This window comes from Crinia signifera, chromosome 3 (assembly GCF_055691185.1).
Source record: "Crinia signifera chromosome 3, ASM5569118v1, whole genome shotgun sequence".
NCBI lineage: Eukaryota > Metazoa > Chordata > Amphibia > Anura > Myobatrachidae > Crinia > Crinia signifera.
The window spans coordinates 36,213,476-36,235,540 of NC_139219.1; the positions used below are offsets into that span (position 1 = coordinate 36,213,476).

General features: G+C 42.7%; 1 protein-coding gene across 3 annotated transcripts in view; it reads left to right on the plus strand.

Moving 5' to 3' along the window:
- PLCB1 (phospholipase C beta 1) overlaps positions 1 to 22,065 on the plus strand; it is a 632,132-nt gene that overhangs the window by 591,074 nt on the left and 18,993 nt on the right. Inside the window, exon 32 of one of the 3 annotated variants that reach the window (XM_083175632.1) lies at positions 11,339 to 11,418. The exons of the other annotated variants lie outside the window; for them this stretch is intronic. Within the exon in view, the coding sequence (XP_083031758.1) occupies positions 11,339 to 11,392 (54 nt within the window). The 3' untranslated portion in view covers positions 11,393 to 11,418. The remainder of the gene's footprint in view (positions 1 to 11,338; positions 11,419 to 22,065) is intronic. 3 annotated transcript variants of the gene reach the window in all.

The window sequence follows — 22,065 nt, forward strand, 5'->3', positions numbered from 1 at the left end:
AGGGGCTTGGCACTCTGCATGCTGCACTGTGCAGTGTGCACTCCTGACTGAAGGTCAGTCCCGGGCCCCAACATTTCTAGTGGTGGCCCTGACACCTATTACATACACACAGTGTACCCCTTAGTTACACACAGTTTACCTGTTATTTACACAGTTTACCCTTATTACTTGGAATGATGACGACCGAGCATTACAGAGGTAGGGAGTTACCATAGATACACACGATTCGGCATAAGGGTGAATATCCGCATTTGGGTCCATGCGCAGTGGGTGTGTACGTAACTGCAGCCATCTTGCATGCAACTTGAGTCCGGCGTAAAGTGAGCAGTTGTGCCTTACATGAACTACAGGAAAATACTTGCTGTATGGATACATTTACTTTCTTTCTGGTATGTTGCCAAAGCTGAGGCAGACCCAAGATTAAGTGCTCAGCAACTTCCCAGCATTGAAGGTAGCATTATAATGACTAACCAGAGGAAGGGAAACTTCGCTGAAACTAAACAAAAGGTTCCATTTTACAGTGTAAACTCCCAAGTGTACGCACTATTATTTTTTAAAGGATTCAGATCTTACACCTCCACCCTTTCCTTGCTTCGTATTTGAATAGCTTGTTGGCTTTGATTATTTTCACACCAAGTTATTACTTTTTTTTTTTTCTGGAAAAAAATCTGCAAACAATAAATCTTTTCTTTCTATCAAACATCTTGACCAGAATTTTTCCAGATCATTTCCGATTATGTACCGATTGGGTACAGGGTGTTTTCTACCCTTGTACATTACGTATGATCCTAGCACTGGCTAGATATAATAAATGATGTTGCACTCTTTAATGCGGTTAGTGTAGGGACAGCTACAACTGTTATACTGTAGATACACATTACTCAATCCAGAAACAAAACGTAACTAAAGTAGATTGGAACCTGTTTATCTGGTCTCAGTTCATGTGCAACAAGTGTGTAATATTGTAGCATTGTCAGCTACCGCGTATAGCAATAATCTATATTTAGAAAGGAATGTTGTACTTTTTACTAACTGTGCTCTAGTACGTGTAAGGAGAATAATGACCCTGTCCCTCACGTTTAATACCTGTAGCAGAGCATTCATTTATACTATTTCTGTCCTTAAAAATGTTTCAATAATACCCCTTTTACACCGCACTTGTTAAACGATATATTGCCATTTTTTTCCCATTTCAAAACAGTTAAGGCTGCAGTGGGAAAGCGCCAGAGTTGATTTACCGGTTAAAGATAACCGGTATTTCAAAACGTTTAAAAAGCAGAGTCTTACACGTTTCAGAGCCGTTTTTTATGCAGTGAGAATGGCTCTGAAACGGTATTTAGTATAAACAACAGACTACAGACCTGTGATAGGATTTTCACTACATTCTGCCTTGAAACATGTTCAGGGGATTAAACGGGTTGACTGATGTGAATGGTACTTAAACGGTATTTAAAATGGTATCTACTACAATGTTAAGGCTCAGACCTAATTTAAATACCGTTTACAAAACCCGGTTTTTGAAATGTTTCGGCAGTGTGAAAGCGGTATTACTTAAAGGGATTGTCCAGTGTACACCATCAGAATATGATCTATCTGCACATACATACTGTATATATATATATACTGATGTGCCAAAAGTCATGGTATGTAGCAGACCCGCAACCAGGGAAGGACTGGGGCTGCTTTCCAGCACTGGCATTTTGAGCGCAGACAGGGGGTGGGGCCTCTGCTCACGGGCGAGTTCCACAAGTCAGGAGCCTGTCTAATGGGCAAAAGCATGCAGCACTGCAGGCGGGGCAGATGTAAGATGCAGGAAGAGTTAGATTTGGGTGGGATGTGTTCAAACTGAAATCTAATTTGCAGCATAAAAGCAGCCAGTACCTACCCTGAAATAAAATACTCACCCAAATGTAATTCTCAGGGCCGCTACTAGTAATGTTGGGGCCCGGAACTGACCCCCCTCACGCGCGCGCCACCCACCCAAAAAAAAAAAGCATATTAATTGTACGTGTTGAGCTGCAATAGCAAATTACCCTAATTATACACATGCTGAAACTTTTTAAGACACTTTAGCAAACCGTCTTAATCCCCATCACTTCTGCAAAATGCTAAATAATAATTCGCAATGAAATGAAGGCTTTATCGGTCTGTTCATATTTCTTAGAAGAAACATTTCGGATTCTTCCTAAGTAAAATAAAAAAAAAAAGTATTTTGCATAGAAATATATTTCTAATTGCTTTTGCACAACACTAACCAGTGGTTCATAGAAAACGAGTTACTTTATGTAAAGAGGGGAATGAAAGTGCGCTGTGACCTACTTTTCAAAGCTTTCAACTTATTCTAAAATGCTCTCGACTGTGCTGGAGAAATATATTGTACAAATGGGAAAGTAGGTATTTTGGCTGGTTAATACGAGCGGATTATACATTTATTGTTGAGTTTAGGAAAATATGTTTAAATAAGAAAGTTTTATGCTTGTCTCCGATACTTGTAATTCTAAATGTATTTTATAAATATGGGCAGTTCTTTTTTTTTCACAGTACTGACACCTGATTTGTGATTTTTCTTATCAAATAACTAAAACTGGATTATCGCACATGCTGAATGAGAACAATACAACTTTGGTGGATGTTGTATCTTGACATACCTTTGTTGCTTTCAATTAATCTTGCACACTGAAGATTAGATGTTTTATTTCTTATGTATAAATCATATTTGCAGGAGTACAGTTAGACAACCCCACATGCTTGCTCTCCTTCTCCTTCTTCCTCTTCTATCCCCTTACTTCCTGGTCACCTGTTCTATCCCACTGCAAGATTCTTAAAGAGATACTAACTTATCTAGCTAATGCACATAAACTATCTTTATATATACTACATCTCCCCCTTCCTTTCATATGTAAATGACTACTTTTAACATAACAATGTACTGACTGCATTTGAGCATAAACAGTGACCCACAATATGCAATACACATTAAACTTGAAAAACATTTTAGAACAAAAAATTATGAACCATAAATTGAAAGTCATATCTGCTCAATAAGCCTTGTGGGAGGTTTAATGGCTCTACCTCTTCTCGTCTGAATGTATGATCCTTCACTCAAAGGAACAGACACAATAGAATCACTTGGTGTTGAGGATGTTATAGGTGGTGTGTTGACATCAGCTTGACTTGGTGCATCAGAAGAAAAGGATGGGAATATCTTCTTGAAATGGGACACATTTCTTGTCACAGTGTGATTGTCATTTTCTGCAACAACCATTGTTCCCTTCCTTTTCACTACAGTCAGTGGACTTGGATGAAAAGTCGTCATGTCCTTGCGTACTACTTTTTGTTTCACCAGAACACGATCTCCTTCTTGTAAGTCTGAAACAATAGCTCTTCTTTTCCGGTCTGCATATTGTTTAGCCTTTTGTTTATTGTCAGAGTCCTTCTTTCTTACCTGAAGATCTCTAGATGAAGGAGTCAAATTGATTTCTGGAAGAGTGGATCTGATTACTTTTCTTTGAAACATTAATGTCTGAGGAGGGACATTTGTTGTAGAATGAGGCACAGAGCGATATTGTCTAAGAAATTGATTTAGAGATTGTTGAATTGGAATTCTGGATACCTTAGAAATTCTTATTTGCTTTCCCAGATTACGCATGAAACGTTCAACAAGACCATTAGCCTGTGGCCACAGGGGTGTAATCTTTTGATGTCGAATTCCAAAATGTTTCATGAATTTGCTGAAATCATCACCTTGAAATGGCGGACCATTATCAGTCTTTATTGTTCCTGGAATTCCATAAGTAGTAAATATTTTGTCCAACGCTGGTAAGACAGATGTGGCAGACGTTGAAGATATTATTTCAAGAACAGGATACCTTGAATATTCATCCACAGCGACTAATATGTATTTTCCATTGTACATTGGCCCATAGAAATCAACATCAACATTTTCCCAGACATTGTCAGGTAGATCAGTCATCCGCAATGGTTCACTGTTAGTTTGTGTAGAAAGAAGGTTACATGTCATACTACAGTGGACACAAATCTGACTGCAGAGTCAGTAAATATAGTGCTAGAGATGTATTTTACATAAAACATTAACATATTTTGTCATTCTCAGACTTCCAAACTTCTCTTGTGCTGCTTCCTTCTTTTGAAACTCCTCCCCTCATTGATCTCCACCACCGCCTTTTACAATGCTGGGAATTAACTTTGCATAATGGGGCGGGGCTACGGTAATGCAATTATGCCATCTCTCCTCCTGCGCCGCCCACTTCTGCTACGGCATGCCCTCCGCCTCTCCAAACTGGCTGACCCCAGGTCAGAAGTGGGCGTTTATGATTTATGTTAATATACTTTACATTTGTTGTAGTCTCTCTGGTCGGTGAGCAAGGATATGGTTGTAAAAAAGGTGGAGTTTCATTTTAGTCTTTCATGATGATTTGTTGGCCTTTTTTCTTGACTGAAAAAAAAAACCTAAATAATTCAGCAGCATAGTTTCTGCATTATATATTTAAATGTTTAAAGAAAAAAAAAAACACAGAGTGGCTCAGAATGGCTGTAATACGGTGCTCGGCTATGCTTCAGGGGAGTTTTACGTCACTGGGGTTATTAGATGCATACCACCCAACATGATCCATTCGAGGAGAGACAAAATGCTCTCTATTGGGACCTGTCTCTTACTGTAGAATTGGAATCACCTGTGTTGAACTATTTGATTTATAGTACAGAAATTTAAGCACAGGTGATTTGCAATTATAAATTAAGCGGAGAGTCCAGGTAGAGAGGATTTCATCCCCCCCGGGATGTTGGGGTAATGGATTGTGTATATTAAATGTAAACCACTGGAGTATATTAGATTTCAACTAAAAGTTTAATTATGCCTTGGAGCTGTTTACAGCTCTACTTAATTAAGAGACAATTATTTTATAAAGTTTACTTGTAGTAGAACAAAAACAACTTTAAAAACCTTAAGATACAGTAAACATAGAAAAATAAAATCTACTGTATCATCTATCTTGTCACATTCAAGAATAGCAGCAGCCTCTGTAATACGTATATACTGGGACAGGAATCAGGAGAGCTAATGATGTCACTGTGTTCTGGCTGGGGAGCCTCCTGACAGAGGGGAAGCCCAGATTAACAATGGACCTGATGAAGCTGCAGCTCCAGGCCCACTTTCCAAATAGGCACATTTTTAATATGAGGACTGGGGCTTTCCAACGAGCCCAGCCCGCGTCGCTAGCCCTTCGGGAACCGGAGATATAGCCGGGCAAAGCTGGAACGGTTTCAACATAGGATAACATGGGACCCGCTAATTCTGACCCCCACCAAGTTCTGACGGCTGACAGTTCTCCTCCTGGCATCACAGAAGCTCGAGGTTGATCTCATTCAAACCAAAATCGCTGGGCCTTCAATTTGATTCCAGGGTGGTTCATATGGGTTAATTGGTTCCAGATTTTTTTATTTTAAAAAATTAATTTCATGGCTGTTCATGTTCTTTGGGGGAAGATTTCTCTGGAACCAAATGGCCCAGTTTCATGGGACCAAAATCGATCGAAGCCCAATTAAAAGTTCTTTAATATGATACTGGTCTCCACTAAATGGGTCAGTTGGTTCCGAAGATATAGCTGGTTATACAATATAGCCGGTTAAGGGGGGGAAAGGGGGTGGTTGTCTCTCCCTTTCACACCAGAAAATGCAGGGACTATGCTGGTGTAAAAGGGGCCAGCCTGGGAATGTCCCTGCATGATCCTGGGACCATATTCCCGGGTATGTCCCTGCATTTTCTGGTGTGGAATGGGTATTATTTCAAATAGCCGGGACCTGCAGTGCTCTGAATACAGCCGGGCAGCTCCCCGCTCTCTGCCCGGCTATCAATGACTGTCACTTCTGCCCCCAATTTCCTGGCACTCATCAGTTTGGAAGAACCCACTGTTTTAAGTTTTGCATGAAATGTCTCCCACTGAACTATATTAAATATGTAGATATCAGAATTGCTTGGGCTCCAGTACCATTTTCATTATAAAAAGAAAAAAATAAATAATATTTTTGCCATCATAGATTGATAAAGGCGGCTGTAAGAGGATTGCGGCACTATGGTACCCACTGAGATCCTCGATTTTTTAATACAACAAAGTCATTTACATTTTCAAATCATAAAACATTTAATATATTTAGGATTATATTGTGTTGCTTGGATATGTCAGTTTATACTTTTGTATTCGAATTTCTTTTTCTCTTTATTTCGAAAGCAGATGATAAAATATTTCCAATGCAATTATATAATCTGTACTGTCAGATAAGCAACATGTCCTAATGGTTTGTTGTGCTCAGACAGAGTAAATAGACCCTGCTCTATACTGGATGTCATGTTTTCATTTAAACTGAGAATCAAAATTCCACTTAGTAGCGGCTGTTTGGTAGGCAACAGATTGTTGGTCTTATAAGTAGGTCACACATTGTATAGACTGAAAGTGCTTTAGCCATTGCCATCTGGCAACACAAGTTAACATCCGATTAACTCAAATATAGTATGGAAAGTTGACCATCGTTATGTCATGGATACGGACAGCGGGACAAGCCGGCACTAATGAATTTGTACATTCCCCACCTCTCAAGTGTATTCTGTCATCTGTAGGATCTCTGCAGCTGTCTTTCATGATTACAAAAAAATATATATTCAAAGCTTAAAATGAAAAAAGAAAGACCCAAACGCATTATTATTATTATTATTTGAGATGAATAATTCACTATTAAAGCCAGCTAGGAGCTCATATTTCCACCGGGATAGACCATGTTTCAAATCAAGGTGTGCAAAAAAAAAACCTTTATAGAGGACTCCCTAAACTTCAACCTGTGGCACCAGGGTGCCACCCAGCACAGGGTAACCCATCACGCACAGCGGAAATGTTGTGGGCACATCGCTAAAGTGCGAGCATTTTTTACAACACGAATAGCTCACACATTTTTCTACACCACGAATAGCTCACACAGTAGTACCTGCTACACCCCAGGCTGCACAGCCAGGCGCAGGCCGGCCGGCCATGTTTTGTGTTTTGGGCCACAGTGAAGTCACGCAGCCACCGCTGCCTCCCGTCTGAGCTCCCACAAAATGTCCCATCTTCGCCCCCTTAACAGTCCATCACCACCGTCCCCCATCGCTACTTAAACTGCGGTCACGGCAAGACTGCAGTGTAAGTGCTCACACATGTGCGCTCTGGTGCAGAAGGCGATTTCAGCACTTCTGTGCCCATCTCTGAATCAAGTTCTAGGTACTAAAAGCCTTGGAGAGTGATACAGCCCCTAACTGTTGTTATGTGCTGTGTTAGAAAAATGATAGCTAGGAGCTCACAGACTGATACTTATAATAACTTTATGGACTACACTTGATAAATGTTACTTCAAACCCGAGGAAACATCTCCATTATTTTATTCACTTTGTCTACCTAGAAGGTTTGACACATCTCCTGAATGAGAAACATTGGACCTTATTCAGATCCCTATGCAGAAACAGGGATTATCTGCAGCGCTGGGTTAATGAGCAGCTGGAGATTGGAGCTCACAGAAAAGTAAAAAGCCGCCAGACACAAGGGAGCAGTACCGGGGTATATACAATCGCACCCCGAGAGGCTCACATACATTCAAGTGAAGCCTGGGAGAGGTATCCAGATAACATCGGAGCCCCACAGCATACATTTAAAGATCAGCGTCCCGGTGACCCTGCCAGACTGCGAGCGCAGGCAGGTGCTGGCTGGTGAGAGGAACGCAGGCTGTGTGTTCTTTTTGCTCTAAGGATTACCTGTCCCTATCTCCTACACACGAGGGAATACTTTATCCAAACACAGGGAAAACCCGAAGGGTCACCACAGTGGCAGTGTGGTGCCTGAAGGGAAGAGCACTTCATCCTGCTAAAGAAATCCCACTGAGAAACATCTAAGTGGTAGGAGATTCTGCCCCCGAGAGGTCCGGTGAGCCTTTTTTAAAACTTTTTTTCTGCAAGGAACGAGACTGTATACTGTGTTTTATATTTTGTATTTTTTGCAATTTTTTATTCATATCTTTGGGAAAAGTTTTTTACTTATATCTTTGGCAAAAGTTTTTTTTGCATATATATTGGCTTCATAAATAAAAGTTTTTTTAAGTAAAAGAAGAAAAAACTTCTGGAACAATCTGTTAATTTTGAAAACCTGCGAACCCCATATAAAGAATTGCACATTAACCCAGCGCTGCAGATAATCCCTGTTTCTGCATAGAGATTGTCCATTGAAATAATCATTGATTGAATATTTTCACCTGGGATTCAGCAGCTGCAGGGGGAGAGCGCTTGAGACTGTGTGGACTGACTTTTTTAAAGAGAACTTATTCAGATCCGTTGGGTCCATTCGCACAGAGGACGGATGTTTTGCGTATGTGCAGACACAGGGTGTGAAGACCAGCGAATCACCAATTACATAGACACTATTAATGGCTGCTACCTTGTTGCAGTACAGTTGTTCTCCCTGCCTGCGAATGGATGATTATGTGGGCCCAGCAGGTCATAAGGGACCCCATAAAGATACCCTGTCCATCCAAAACGTGCTTTGATGCAATAAAACATTTTTGGACACACATAATGGTTCCATCCACTGTATGTGGGCAGTCAGGTTACTATAAATGTGACACAGGTATTCAGCCGACTTCCAAAAGACCTAAAGCCTGATTCAGATTGTACACAACGCCGATGTTCACACAGCTGACTATCGGTAGACTGTGCATGCGCCAAGGTATCAATGCCACCTGCAATCAGCTGCAAAAATATAGAGCTATGGATTGTTTGTGAGACAAGGGCCCCAAACCGGTATCTTGCCTAGGGCCCCGTGAGGTATCTGCTGGCTACTCACACCATTATTATGGTGATTTATTTGGGTATGTTTTGAAAAAAAATCAGTGGACATATGACATTGACACCACATTTCCAAAGATAGTGCCTGAGATATTCATCCGGTCAGACTCTCTATAGTGAGGACCATCTTAACTGCATAATATGCCCTGGGCCTTTTCTCAAGAACCAATTAATACAGGGGGTTATTCTGGTTACGCACGCACGGAGGACCAAAGTTTTGTTTGCGCATTTCTGTGCATGCGCCATGTATGTACGGCGAACAGGGGGTATTCGCCCATGGCAATGCCCAGTGTATCATGGGAGTTCCCATGCAAATTGCCCGGTGACGCAGTCGCGGGCAGCTGACATCACTGGATGTCAGCTGCCCACCCTGTTCCTGTCACGTGTGCAGGCATATCTAAGGGACCTGAGAGTCACTTGATATGCTTGTACCTTTGACATCATTCGATGGTCAGTGGTGCCCCATAGGCTGCTAATGGATGTTTTGCCAACCCGGTGTGCAAGGGGGTGGCAGCCAGACCTGCGGATGGCCTTTAGTCCACACGCAATGCTGCATATTCGCAGCCTTGCATATGGACCAGAAAAACACCCATAATGCCCATCCTGTGGTCCTACGCCGTCTGTCCATTTACTGACATGCAGTGAATGGCTGTCAGTGCTCTGATTTGAAGATAGCTCCAGCCATCCACCAATCAACTTATTAACAGTCACTCACTGTCTGGCTGCAGGCTGGGAGGCAGATAGAGAATTGTGCCTCGCTTGAAATTCACAAGCACTGATTTTGCCCATTACATTGACCATAAACAATTTGAATTGGTTCTGGACCACCGACCTGAGGCACCCCAGGGATCCTAGGCGCACAGTTTGGGAACCACTGGTGTAGTGTATGGAGGTGCTCTGAGTATTGGGCAGTCGCTCCTCCCCTCTTGTTGTTGGATGATTGGTTGTTTGGGTGCAATGTAAAGCAATGCATGGACAACATTAGAACATTTATATATGCAATTATTGTTTCTTTCTAAAAATTCATCTAGCAGTCTGTGGTGCCTTGAGGGGGGAAGAGGGGTACTGATTATCTGGGTCCGGGCTCTTTCAAAAGCACGTCAGGTGCTGATGGATACAGATGTACCCCTTTGTAGTGTGTGGCACTGCGCATAGTATTCTTTGACATTTTTTTTTTTATGGAGGCTTGGCCAGACCTCCTGGATTTGGTCATACCCCCATCAGCCCCCGGGCACCATTCATGTCTCAGTGGCCTTGACGGCAGTGCAGACTGTTCCATTCTCATTGTTCAGTCCAACACCTGAACAAGCAGATCATTGCCGTTTGGGCCATTAAGAGTTCTGCCTAACTGCTTACCCATCTAGAGGTTGTGAAGACCTGCGAATCACCAATTACATGGACACTATTAATGGCTGCTACCTTGTTGCAGCACATTTCCTAAAATAATATCTCATACCGTAGTTCTACAACAATGCACTAAAAAAAAAGCCAATCACTTTGCAACCAATAGCATTATTTCAATTCTGTGAATGCTCCATTAAAAATGGGTAAGTACTGTATTAAACCTCAGGCTTTGCAATGCAGCAATAAAAAACAGACCACAGAACTATAGTAATTGCTCTGAGAGGCTGCAATCCAAAAAAAATAAAATCACAAGGAAATTGTTCTGCTGTAGACACAAAGTCCGCGTACATTGCATCTGGTGAGGAGCAGATGCCTGTACACATTACAGGGTCCTCACATGGCCTAATTAACGTTCCATTATCACTAAACGGATGCTTTACCACCAGCAAACTGGTATGCTGTCTGCATGAATAATCCATTACAGAGAGAAAATACAGTAATGGCAGCACCAGGCATGATGAATCCATTACAGAGAGAAAATATAGTAATGGCAGCACCAGGCATGATTAATCCATTACAGAGAGAAAATACAGTAATAGCAGCACCAGGCATGATTAATCCATTACAGAGAGAAAATATGTAACTCTCTGCTAAGTGTGTGGGCATGCTTGCTTTTACTACTGTTGTGTGTGTATTTGTGGGTCTGTTTAGACTCAGTAGTGCATTTTGGAGTTTATTTACTAAGATGCGAGTTCGATTTTAGATGGGGTGTTGCTATGGGTAACCAATCAAAAAATACTTCTAGCCCTTTTTTTTGTAAAACTAATATTTGTACAAATGGGAATAAATACTAGCTCTATTTGCGGCTGCAATTGGAATGCGGATATCTTGCTGGCAGAATTACAATGTGACGATATGCACATCTTCATTCATACGCATTGCGCCCCCCGCTGTTTTCTGTCTGCAAGGGCAGCTGACCCTTACTAATACCACCCTTACTCCTACCCTATGCTCAGTACAAGAATCTAAAATAAGTATTCCCTGGGCAAAGACACAAATCCGGCTTCACGCCCTCGCCACTGCCACAAAATGGTTTCCTTCTGTGCTTATGCTCAGGTGACACCAGACACCCATGTCACATATGGAGAGGAACAGCCTAAATCCGTCTGAGTCACAATCATCTGGAGATTGCAAAGGTGCGTATGTTCAGTACTGCGCATGCAAAGCTGCATGTATCCCAGGCCTGGGGTTCCTTACAGCAAAATGATTGTTTGTTTTCTACTCACTTAAGGAGGACACATCATTTTAATTTGCTGTATTTAGTATTACTACATTTAGTGTGCTAATAATGGGCCTTATTTTGGTTCATTCTTTCTGACAAAATCCTTCTTAGATGGACAAAACCATGTGCACTGCAGGGGGGGCAGATGTAACATGTGCAGAGAGAATTAGATTTGGGTGAGTAATTTTGTTTCTGTGCAGGGAAAATACTGACTGCTTTATTTTTACACTGCAATATAGATCTCACTTTGAAGTAAAACCCCACCCAAATCTAATTCTCTCTGCACAAGTAACACCTGCCCCACCTGCAGTGCACATGGTTTTGCCCATCTAAGAAGGATTTTGTCAGAAAGAATGAACCAAAATAAGGCCCAATGTGTGCAAATAGTGGGTATTTGTCATAAGCATTGTTTAAAAAAATAAATAGGTAACATGTTAACCCGTGGATCATTTTGTAACAAATTTTATTTTTAATTGTTTCTCGTAGTACAGGTTGAGTGAAATATTCAGAAAACAATCGTTTTAAAGCAGCTGTACTTTTCAGGTTTGATGATGTCATGACGTGACCTGACATCATGAAATCATCTGGTATCAATAGCCTATGACTGAAAGTGTGGGTGTGGCAGGCAATATGATTTGCAGCACTCACCAGGAACTTTGGCCCTTATTCTGGTTGACTCGCAAGGCTGCGAAATTCACAGGCTTGGGAGTCCCCCAGATGAGACCCGAACAACCACCCACCCCCAAATCCCCCCACTCCGCACGTCTGCGATTATCGAATGATTTCTCCAGCGCTCACAGATCTGAGACACCTCAGACACCTGAGACACCTCTATGGCGAAGCACCCTGTGCGGGAAACAGGGAAACAAGCACTGACGTCAGCTGCCCAACCCCCACTCCGGCGGCATCAGGCTATTTGCATGGGAACACCCATGATACGCTGGGTGTTCCCATGGGCTGTGCCCCCCACCCACACTGCTAGGTGCGAGAGGAACGCGAACATGTAGCTTGCCGTGCCTGCTCGCAGCCTGCGCAGGCGCAAAACATTGGCACCCCATGTGAACGCGCAGGGGGGGGGGGGGGGGCGATAAGATTAGAATTAGAATAATCTTTGTCTCTATTGCTGCCTGCACTCCGCCACCACCCTGCTATAACCCAGAACGACACCTGCCTCCTTCTCCCATACTCCCCCCCCCACACACACACACACCTGATCCCTCTGCCGTCATGTATTCCAAAATTCAAAAAATGTCATCTGATACATGAAATGCTTCTGGTCCCAAGCATTTCAGGTATCGGAGACTCAGCGTATAGATTTCTCCTATTCACTATGCATTTAATTTGGGTGAAAATGCCTCTTGTATTACTGAAGCCTTTTCTCTTATGGACAACCAAGAAGTGTGTGGGTCTAGAACCAACCTGAAGTCAGCACTAGAACATGAACAGAGTTAGACCATCCTATACTCCACTTTTTTAAAAGGGGTAAGTGATTGCCCCTTTAAAAAAGTCTGGGCGATGCAGGCATCCCGCACTGCCGCTGAACTGGTGCAGCAGTACATCCTGCCCGTGCTATCAGTGTAGTGATGCAAGATAGAGAATTGCCACCCACCGAAGCATATCCGCTTCAAAACATCAACCTTCATTGTGGGAATGAGACAATAGCCTGTTTGGCGAGTATAATTAATACAATACATGGGAATTTCCCCCACATTTCCAGACCCTCTTTTAAAATAGGCAAAAGCTTTGCCGATGCCCCAACATGAATGCTGTATACAATATGCACTTTGTTATAAGCATGTTTTAGCATTTGTTTCTGAGATTTCTACTGACCGCAAAACACAACACAAATGATATAATACTTGTGTTCTTGTATTTGTTTTTTCACATGGTGCAAGAAAATGCTGTTTGTTGGGAGACCTTTGTAATGAGCTGTCATCACATGGTAAGTATTTTATTACGGTACATTGTATGTTTTTTGCATTTGTGGTAGATGCAGTATACTCTGATTGGCTATTACATTATACAGGCTGAGTATCCCTTATCCGAAATGCTCGGGACCACGTGCATTTTGGATAAGGGTTTTTTTCGGATTTTGGAATCCTTTTTTTTTTTTCATACTTACCTGGTCTTCTGGTGGTGCCCTGATGGTCCCCCGACGTCCACGGCGGCCTTCAAGTTCCTCTTCGGCGGCATACGCACAATGCACCCCTGGGACCGGAGATGCCGCTGAAGAGGATCCGGAGGCCGTCGACATGAGGGGGCTGAGGAAAGTATGAAAAAAAGGGGCTGGGGTAAAAAAAAAAAAACATGGTTTTCAGAATATTTCGGTTTTTCGGATAAGGGAGACCCGACCTGTAGAATTGTATATTGATGGATCATCACATCCAGTCATGTGATCACTGTAATATCTTTAATGATTATTTTGTGCCTTTCATAATGGAATGAAATTAGAACTGTAGAAGTGTCCCATACACCTATCCTGTATCAGGGCATTACTACTGCCCACATCGGAAATGCTTGCATAATGATAAGGCCATACTTGTTTGGATTGCCAACGTGGCCATATTTCCCCTATGTTGACTTACAATCTGCACTGTACAGAGACCAAAAGGTATTTTTTTACTAAAGGTCGATTTTGCGTCGATGTTGATCTGTTTAAAATCTTAATCGATGTTGACTTTCCAGGGCTAAAACACACATTTACTAACATTTAAAAACGAATATTACAATGAATCTGTCAGTAAATGTGTGTTTTATCCCTGGAAGCCCAACATCAATTAAGATCGATTCTAAATTGACGAAAATCGACCTTTAGTAAACACCCTCAGGGGTCTGCTACTATTTTGTGGACTGGTCAGCTGAAAATGGCAGCAGGTTTTGACGGGTAGGGATTTAATTATAAAGAAATAGTAGGCGGGATGTACTAACCGTCTCTGTCACATCGCATTCATACTAACCCCATATGCACGAACATATGCGATTAGTATCGTAAAAGACATCTCTCCTGATAAGAGTGCTGGTCTCTGGACGTCCGGGATTATGATATAGGAGTCTATGCATGTGCAGAGTGACGCAGTGGCCATGGGGGTGCTGGGAGGAATTTGAATGGATCCCTCTTGGTGCGAATATAGAAAGAAGCCCATAGGGTTCGATAGGGAAACAACAGCTAAAAGTGGCTTTGTTCTTTGCACCGAAGGAATCCGGTTTATTACATATGGAAAGGGAGTAAAAACAAAGAAAATGGGGTTTTCAACAGATTTTCACTTTAGTACATCCTGCCCATTATCTGCGTCTGAGACATACAGGCGGGGCAATTTAAGCCCTATCGCTAAGCAATTTGACTAGAAATGAAGCACGAATCGCCAGCAGAGGTAGTCAATGCATGCACTATCTATCCCGCTTAGATCGCAGTGTTTTGCCTATAAGTATAAGCAAAACATTGCTCTGCACAGATCGCGCAGCACACATTGCAGGTGCACTGCATATGTGCTGAGCCAGCTTGCTTGGCACGGGGTAGGTCCCCATGTGTGTATGGGTCTTAAGCAGTGGCGGCTCCTGCCTTTAGACTTAAGGGGGTTGCAATTTTCTGGGTACTGCATGTTGCAAGCAGTCATTAATTATTTGCAGGTTATTAGTTTGATTTGCGCTGTACTAATGTTTGTGTGCATTCACTGTAAATAAATGATGTACTCATATGCACTCAAACACAGGTACAGAGCAAAATACACTCTTTTAATAACTTTAATATTAATTAAAGTACACAAAATTATACTCTTAATAAAGATCTACACACAAATATTATTAAAAAAAAAACTTCCATGAGTGACTCACTGAAGTCTGGGCATGCTCACTGTAGAGAATTGCTTCTGGGCTGCACAGACAGAAGCCCATAGAAGCACTGTAGCTCTGGTGATTTGCACAGAATGGCTTCCTGTTGGAAGCTATTGCTGTCATCGCTCCATGTACTGGCAGCCCAAGAGGGGGAGGAGTTTCCAGCTCTGTGTATGATGAGCAGTAGCAGCTTCCAATAGGAATCTACTACAGGGATTGGGTTGTTGCTGTGTCTGCTTCATGAAGCCTGGTGAGAAGAGGTTACCAGTGTGTCAGGGACACAGACAGCCAGCACCAGAGCTCCTGAGGGGGGTGCCCACGGGGGGATGCACCGGAGTTCTGGTGTTGTCTGTCTGTGTCTCTGGTGTTCTGATTTTAACTGGAGGGGCTGCAGCCCTATAGCAGGAGCCACTACTGATCTTAAGTGATAATATTTAAGTAATATAGTGTACATTATGTATAAAAAATGCTAAGGTGATAAATGGGGTTACTGTCATTTTATAAAACCATGTTTGGTCCAGGATACACCCTCTAGGGGCAGAAGTACCATCGGTGCAGTACATGCAGTGCACCGGAGCCCCTGAGGACTGTCATCCTCTTCTGTCCACCCACTGCCATGTTGCATATTGTGGTAAGAATAGTAGATGAATATTTGTGTCTTGTCTTTGTCCTTGAATAATAACACTTTAAAACCAGAGGTTCCAGGTCAGACACCTCCAAGGGAAAGTCCCTGCTCTGTCCAAACCCCAACCAAAAGTGATGGGAAATAATTATATGTACGAGTGATTCTAGAAACCCAGACTAAGCTTGTCAATCAGAGGACGGTAGCTGTCACATGTCATTAGGCCACGCCCCAACCTAAGAAAACCACTGCAGTTTGTGGGTCCATGATTAGGGGGCGAGGCTAAATGTTGCAATTTGCATAAAATATCACCATCCCCCCCAGCACCGCAATATCATTGACTTTCTCCACATCCTGCAAGTTTCACTGGAAGATTTGCCTACTCTTTGATGGGTGTAGGCATCTACCCAAAAAACTGTGAGTCTCCCGCAACTTCTGGGAGAGTAACAAGTAAGAACCAAGTCAGGCCATTCACAGTTAATTGCATGGGACTGAACCATTTAGCGCTCTGATTTTTCCATTGTAGGAGCAATATGTGTTAATTACATCTTTTTGACATGGAATATTCTGCAATAGAAGTATTAATAATTGTTTACTGTACTAAAAAATGGCCATATATATATATATATATATATATAGAGTTAGCACTTACCCAACTTTGCAGGAGGGAAGAAGACAGACCAGCACTCGTTTTGTAGTAAGAAAAGAAAAATGTATTTGAAAGATGCTTACAGCATGGCAAACATCGTATACAACATCAAACAGACCCGACAGTCTGTTTCAACTGGACTCACGCCAGTTTTCCTCAGGGGTACAACACAGTAGCAAACTAGGCAGTATTTATCATAAAAAAGGGCGCCAGACCCGCCTTGGGGTTCAAAGTGCGCTGTCAATCAGCACCACGCACGGGGCTGAAAGCTTCCTGTTGCTAAGCAACAGAGAGCTGGTCTGAGTCGCGTCATGGGGGATTCCCTGTGATGCCTGTTAATTGTGTGCTACATGCCGTTTGAGGTTGCAATAATGAGGTAGGAGTGCGGGGGTGCAGAGCGGGGTACAAAAGAAATTTCACCAAGTGAGTTATGTGAATAAAATGACCATAACTTGTATGTGACGGGAACACCGATAACGAAGTGCACGCAAGGTGAGGATGTAGCGCTGTCAAGTTAATAGCAGGTGTTTAATTGCACGGAAGCCAGATTGGTGAACTCCTCATGTGTACAGATAGTGAACGACTTAATTGTGCATATGGACCGCTGAAAATAGTGTCACTGAGCGGCTGATGTCCAGAGTGTTACATCTCTGGTTACATAGTTGCCCTGACAAACATTGTAGTTTGTCGGAAGAAATGCTAATGCAATCACATATACAAGCATAGCGCACGGAGGCGCTTCATTGCAGACTTATAACAAATCATTCACAGTATAGTATTAATCCCAACAAAGGGATATCGTATTCAAGTCGCCTAACATGATTGTGATAAATAGCAAAAAGACAAGGTGCACTCGGCGGTGCTACATTCAGCAGTTCAGTGTCCAATGAGTACAGTCTAATATATATGTGTTGACACACGGCGGTGTCAGCTTTGGTTGAACTTGCATATGCATAATCGCACTCGGAGGTGCTACAGTAAGTTATTATAAATTCAGCTCAAAAGACTGTATAATTAGACACACGGCGGTGTCCAGCAGGTCCCAACAATTAGTAGGCGGCGACACACGGCGGTGTCGACTCTTGTATGACTATGTGTCTGAGATGTAGTTAAAAAGATGCAACAACCTGGCCAGAATAGCGGGGAATCCAGTCTGCCAGTGTTGTATCTAGGAGGTATAGGCGAATGGGCTTATAATATGTGCAACTGCTGCTATTAGACTATAGGAGGGGTGAAACATCAGTTAGTTCAGTATGGGAGTGCACTCAGGCACTGTGCGTGCGGTGGGTTCATATGAAGCAACCCATTTTGTAGTCTTCATTTAGACCATGCGGAGTTAGGGAATTAAGTCGGTGGATCCATTGTAATTCCCGTTGTAGCAGCAATCTGTCACGGTCCCCACCCCGTCTGAGTGGGGGTATATGATCAATTAGATGGCATTTGAGGTGTGTAATATTGTGACTCTTCTCCAGGTAGTGTCTGGCCACAGGGAGTTGCTTGAGGTCCAACGTCTCGTTGTTGTTTGCAAAACATTTCTTGATGGATGATCTGTGCTGTCCTAACCTTTCTTTAATCATCCTTGTGGTTTTACCCACGTAGAAACTTGCTATTACAGTCTAATCTGTGATTGATTTTAAATTTTTGTCCATTGGTGGGATTCTTGAACTCATTGCCGGTGACCATAAAGTTGCAGTTCGTGCATCCGGAACATTTGTAGACCCCATGTTTCCTTGAAAGCCAGTTGGTGGCACTTGGAACGTTGGCAGAAATGTCTGTTGCCACTAGTAAGTCCTTTAAATTGGGGCCTCTCCTATAGGCAAACCTTGGTGGTTTTTTCAGTATCGGTTCAAGGACAGAGTCACTGGCAACAAGGTGCCAATGTTCTTTGAGTTTGGTTTTGATGTGGTTTGAAGCAACGGTATATGTGCTGCAGAAGTTCATTCTGTTGTCAGATTCTTCATGGCTCTTTGGTTTAAGTTTTAATAGGTCATTCCTATCGATGTTGCGCACTTTCAGTCGTGCTGCTTGTACATCTTGCTTGCTGTATCCCCTTGTGAGGAAGCGTGTGCTCATTTCATCCAGTGCTGCTGGCAAGCTTTCTGGGTTTGAATTGATACGACATACTCTGAGCATCTGAGAGTATGGAAGCCCTCTTTTTAGAGCTTCTGGGTGAAAGCTTGTGGCATGGAGCAATGTGTTTTTATCCGTGGATTTTGTGAACACTTGGGTAGAGATGGTACAGTCTTTAAGCGTAATGCTGACATCGAGAAAGCTGATGGCTTTTTTACTGAAATTGATGGTGAAACGAATACTGCCAGGGATCAGGTTAAGGTAATTAACAAAAGCCAGCAGGTTGTCTTCACCGCCTGTCCATAAGAGAAACAGGTCGTCTATGTATCTTACATACATCTTAATGTATTTCCTGTACTGTAAATTTCCATAGATATGTTTGTTCTCATACGCCGCCATAAAGAGGTTTGCGTAGGCTGGGGCCATATTGGACCCCATCGCAGTCCCCTGGCGTTGCAAATAGAACCGGTTCAAAAAGAGGAAATAATTTTTATTGAGAATAATTCCCATCAGTAATGAAAGATAGTCAATGGGCGGACCACTGTATTCTCTACTGGAGGTGATGATCTCTCGGCAAGCAGCAAGTCCCTGTTCATGAGGGATGTTGGTGTACAAGCTGGATACATCTAGGGTAACCAAGAGGGTATCAGGTCTGATGTTAGTTACAGTATTTAATTTTCTTAAGAAATCTGAGGTGTCCTCAATGAAGCTCTCCGTTTGCTTGACCACTGGTTGCAGAAAAAAATCCACTAGCTGCGATAGGGGCTGGCATAATGAACCCCTAGCTGAGATGATCGGTCGTCCCGGAGGTGCCACAAGTGACTTGTGCACCTTAGGTAAGGTGTATAAGATTGGAATTATGGGATTTTTTTGTGTTAGAAAATCTGCAGTTTCCTTGTTGATGTAGTTATTGCAGACACCAATCTCAATGACACTGTCTATTTCTTTTTTGAACTGCCAAGTGGGGTCACGCTCAAGTTGAAGATAACAGGACTGTTCTGCAAGTTGATTTAAGGCTTCTTTGACATAATAAGAGTAGTCGAGCAGTACTATGCCACCCCCCTTGTCGGCAGCTCTAATGATCAGATCCTTATCATTTTTTAAGGTTTTGATCGATTTTCTCTCTTCAAGGGTAATGTTGTGGAATGAGATTTTGTGTTTTTCCACAAATGGGCAGGTGTCCCTTTTGAGTATTCTCATGAAGGTGTTGATTGAAGGGTTCAACGAGGGGGGGTCAAATTTGCTGGGTCTTTTTAGAGTACAAACAGGTCAAATTAGACTACAAGGAGAATAGAGTCTATACTTGGTTCTCTAGAAGCGAGAGCCGCAGACCCCGCCCACAATTCCGAAGGGGTGGTACCAGACGCCCCAACACACAATTTACGGATATTGAAAATTACTCCCAGACTTCGGCAAGCGACTCAGACGCTCCAGCTACTTCAGCCCAGGAGTCACACTACCTGGCTCGTTCAGAGCGTCAAAGAAGGCCGCCAAAAAACCCCCTCTACCCACCCGCAGAGGTGGGAGTAAAAGAAAAAAGAAAGGGCAACAGGAACCAAGCGGCTCAGTGATCTATAATCTGTCTAAACACCAATTAACGGAGGCTGAAGTATCCCTTCTGAATAAAGGCTTGTCCTTCGTACCCACCCTCACCCAGGACAAGTTTAAGTGGCAAGTCGACCTATACAAGTTTGGCAGGCAACTCAGACTAAAGGACTACTTCTTAAAAAATCCAGCACCCCAACGCATAAATATGACAGAAACCAATACCAGCACTCTAAAAAGACCCAGCAAATTTGACCCCCCCTCGTTGAACCCTTCAATCAACACCTTCATGAGAATACTCAAAAGGGACACCTGCCCATTTGTGGAAAAACACAAAATCTCATTCCACAACATTACCCTTGAAGAGAGAAAATCGATCAAAACCTTAAAAAATGATAAGGATCTGATCATTAGAGCTGCCGACAAGGGGGGTGGCATAGTACTGCTCGACTACTCTTATTATGTCAAAGAAGCCTTAAATCAACTTGCAGAACAGTCCTGTTATCTTCAACTTGAGCGTGACCCCACTTGGCAGTTCAAAAAAGAAATAGACAGTGTCATTGAGATTGGTGTCTGCAATAACTACATCAACAAGGAAACTGCAGATTTTCTAACACAAAAAAATCCCATAATTCCAATCTTATACACCTTACCTAAGGTGCACAAGTCACTTGTGGCACCTCCGGGACGACCGATCATCTCAGCTAGGGGTTCATTATGCCAGCCCCTATCGCAGCTAGTGGATTTTTTTCTGCAACCAGTGGTCAAGCAAACGGAGAGCTTCATTGAGGACACCTCAGATTTCTTAAGAAAATTAAATACTGTAACTAACATCAGACCTGATACCCTCTTGGTTACCCTAGATGTATCCAGCTTGTACACCAACATCCCTCATGAACAGGGACTTGCTGCTTGCCGAGAGATCATCACCTCCAGTAGAGAATACAGTGGTCCGCCCATTGACTATCTTTCATTACTGATGGGAATTATTCTCAATAAAAATTATTTCCTCTTTTTGAACCGGTTCTATTTGCAACGCCAGGGGACTGCGATGGGGTCCAATATGGCCCCAGCCTACGCAAACCTCTTTATGGCGGCGTATGAGAACAAACATATCTATGGAAATTTACAGTACAGGAAATACATTAAGATGTATGTAAGATACATAGACGACCTGTTTCTCTTATGGACAGGCGGTGAAGACAACCTGCTGGCTTTTGTTAATTACCTTAACCTGATCCCTGGCAGTATTCGTTTCACCATCAATTTCAGTAAAAAAGCCATCAGCTTTCTCGATGTCAGCATTACGCTTAAAGACTGTACCATCTCTACCCAAGTGTTCACAAAATCCACGGATAAAAACACATTGCTCCATGCCACAAGCTTTCACCCAGAAGCTCTAAAAAGAGGGCTTCCATACTCTCAGATGCTCAGAGTATGTCGTATCAATTCAAACCCAGAAAGCTTGCCAGCAGCACTGGATGAAATGAGCACACGCTTCCTCACAAGGGGATACAGCAAGCAAGATGTACAAGCAGCACGACTGAAAGTGCGCAACATCGATAGGAATGACCTATTAAAACTTAAACCAAAGAGCCATGAAGAATCTGACAACAGAATGAACTTCTGCAGCACATATACCGTTGCTTCAAACCACATCAAAACCAAACTCAAAGAACATTGGCACCTTGTTGCCAGTGACCCTGTCCTTGAACCGATACTGAAAAAACCACCAAGGTTTGCCTATAGGAGAGGCCCCAATTTAAAGGACTTACTAGTGGCAACAGACATTTCTGCCAACGTTCCAAGTGCCACCAACTGGCTTTCAAGGAAACATGGGGTCT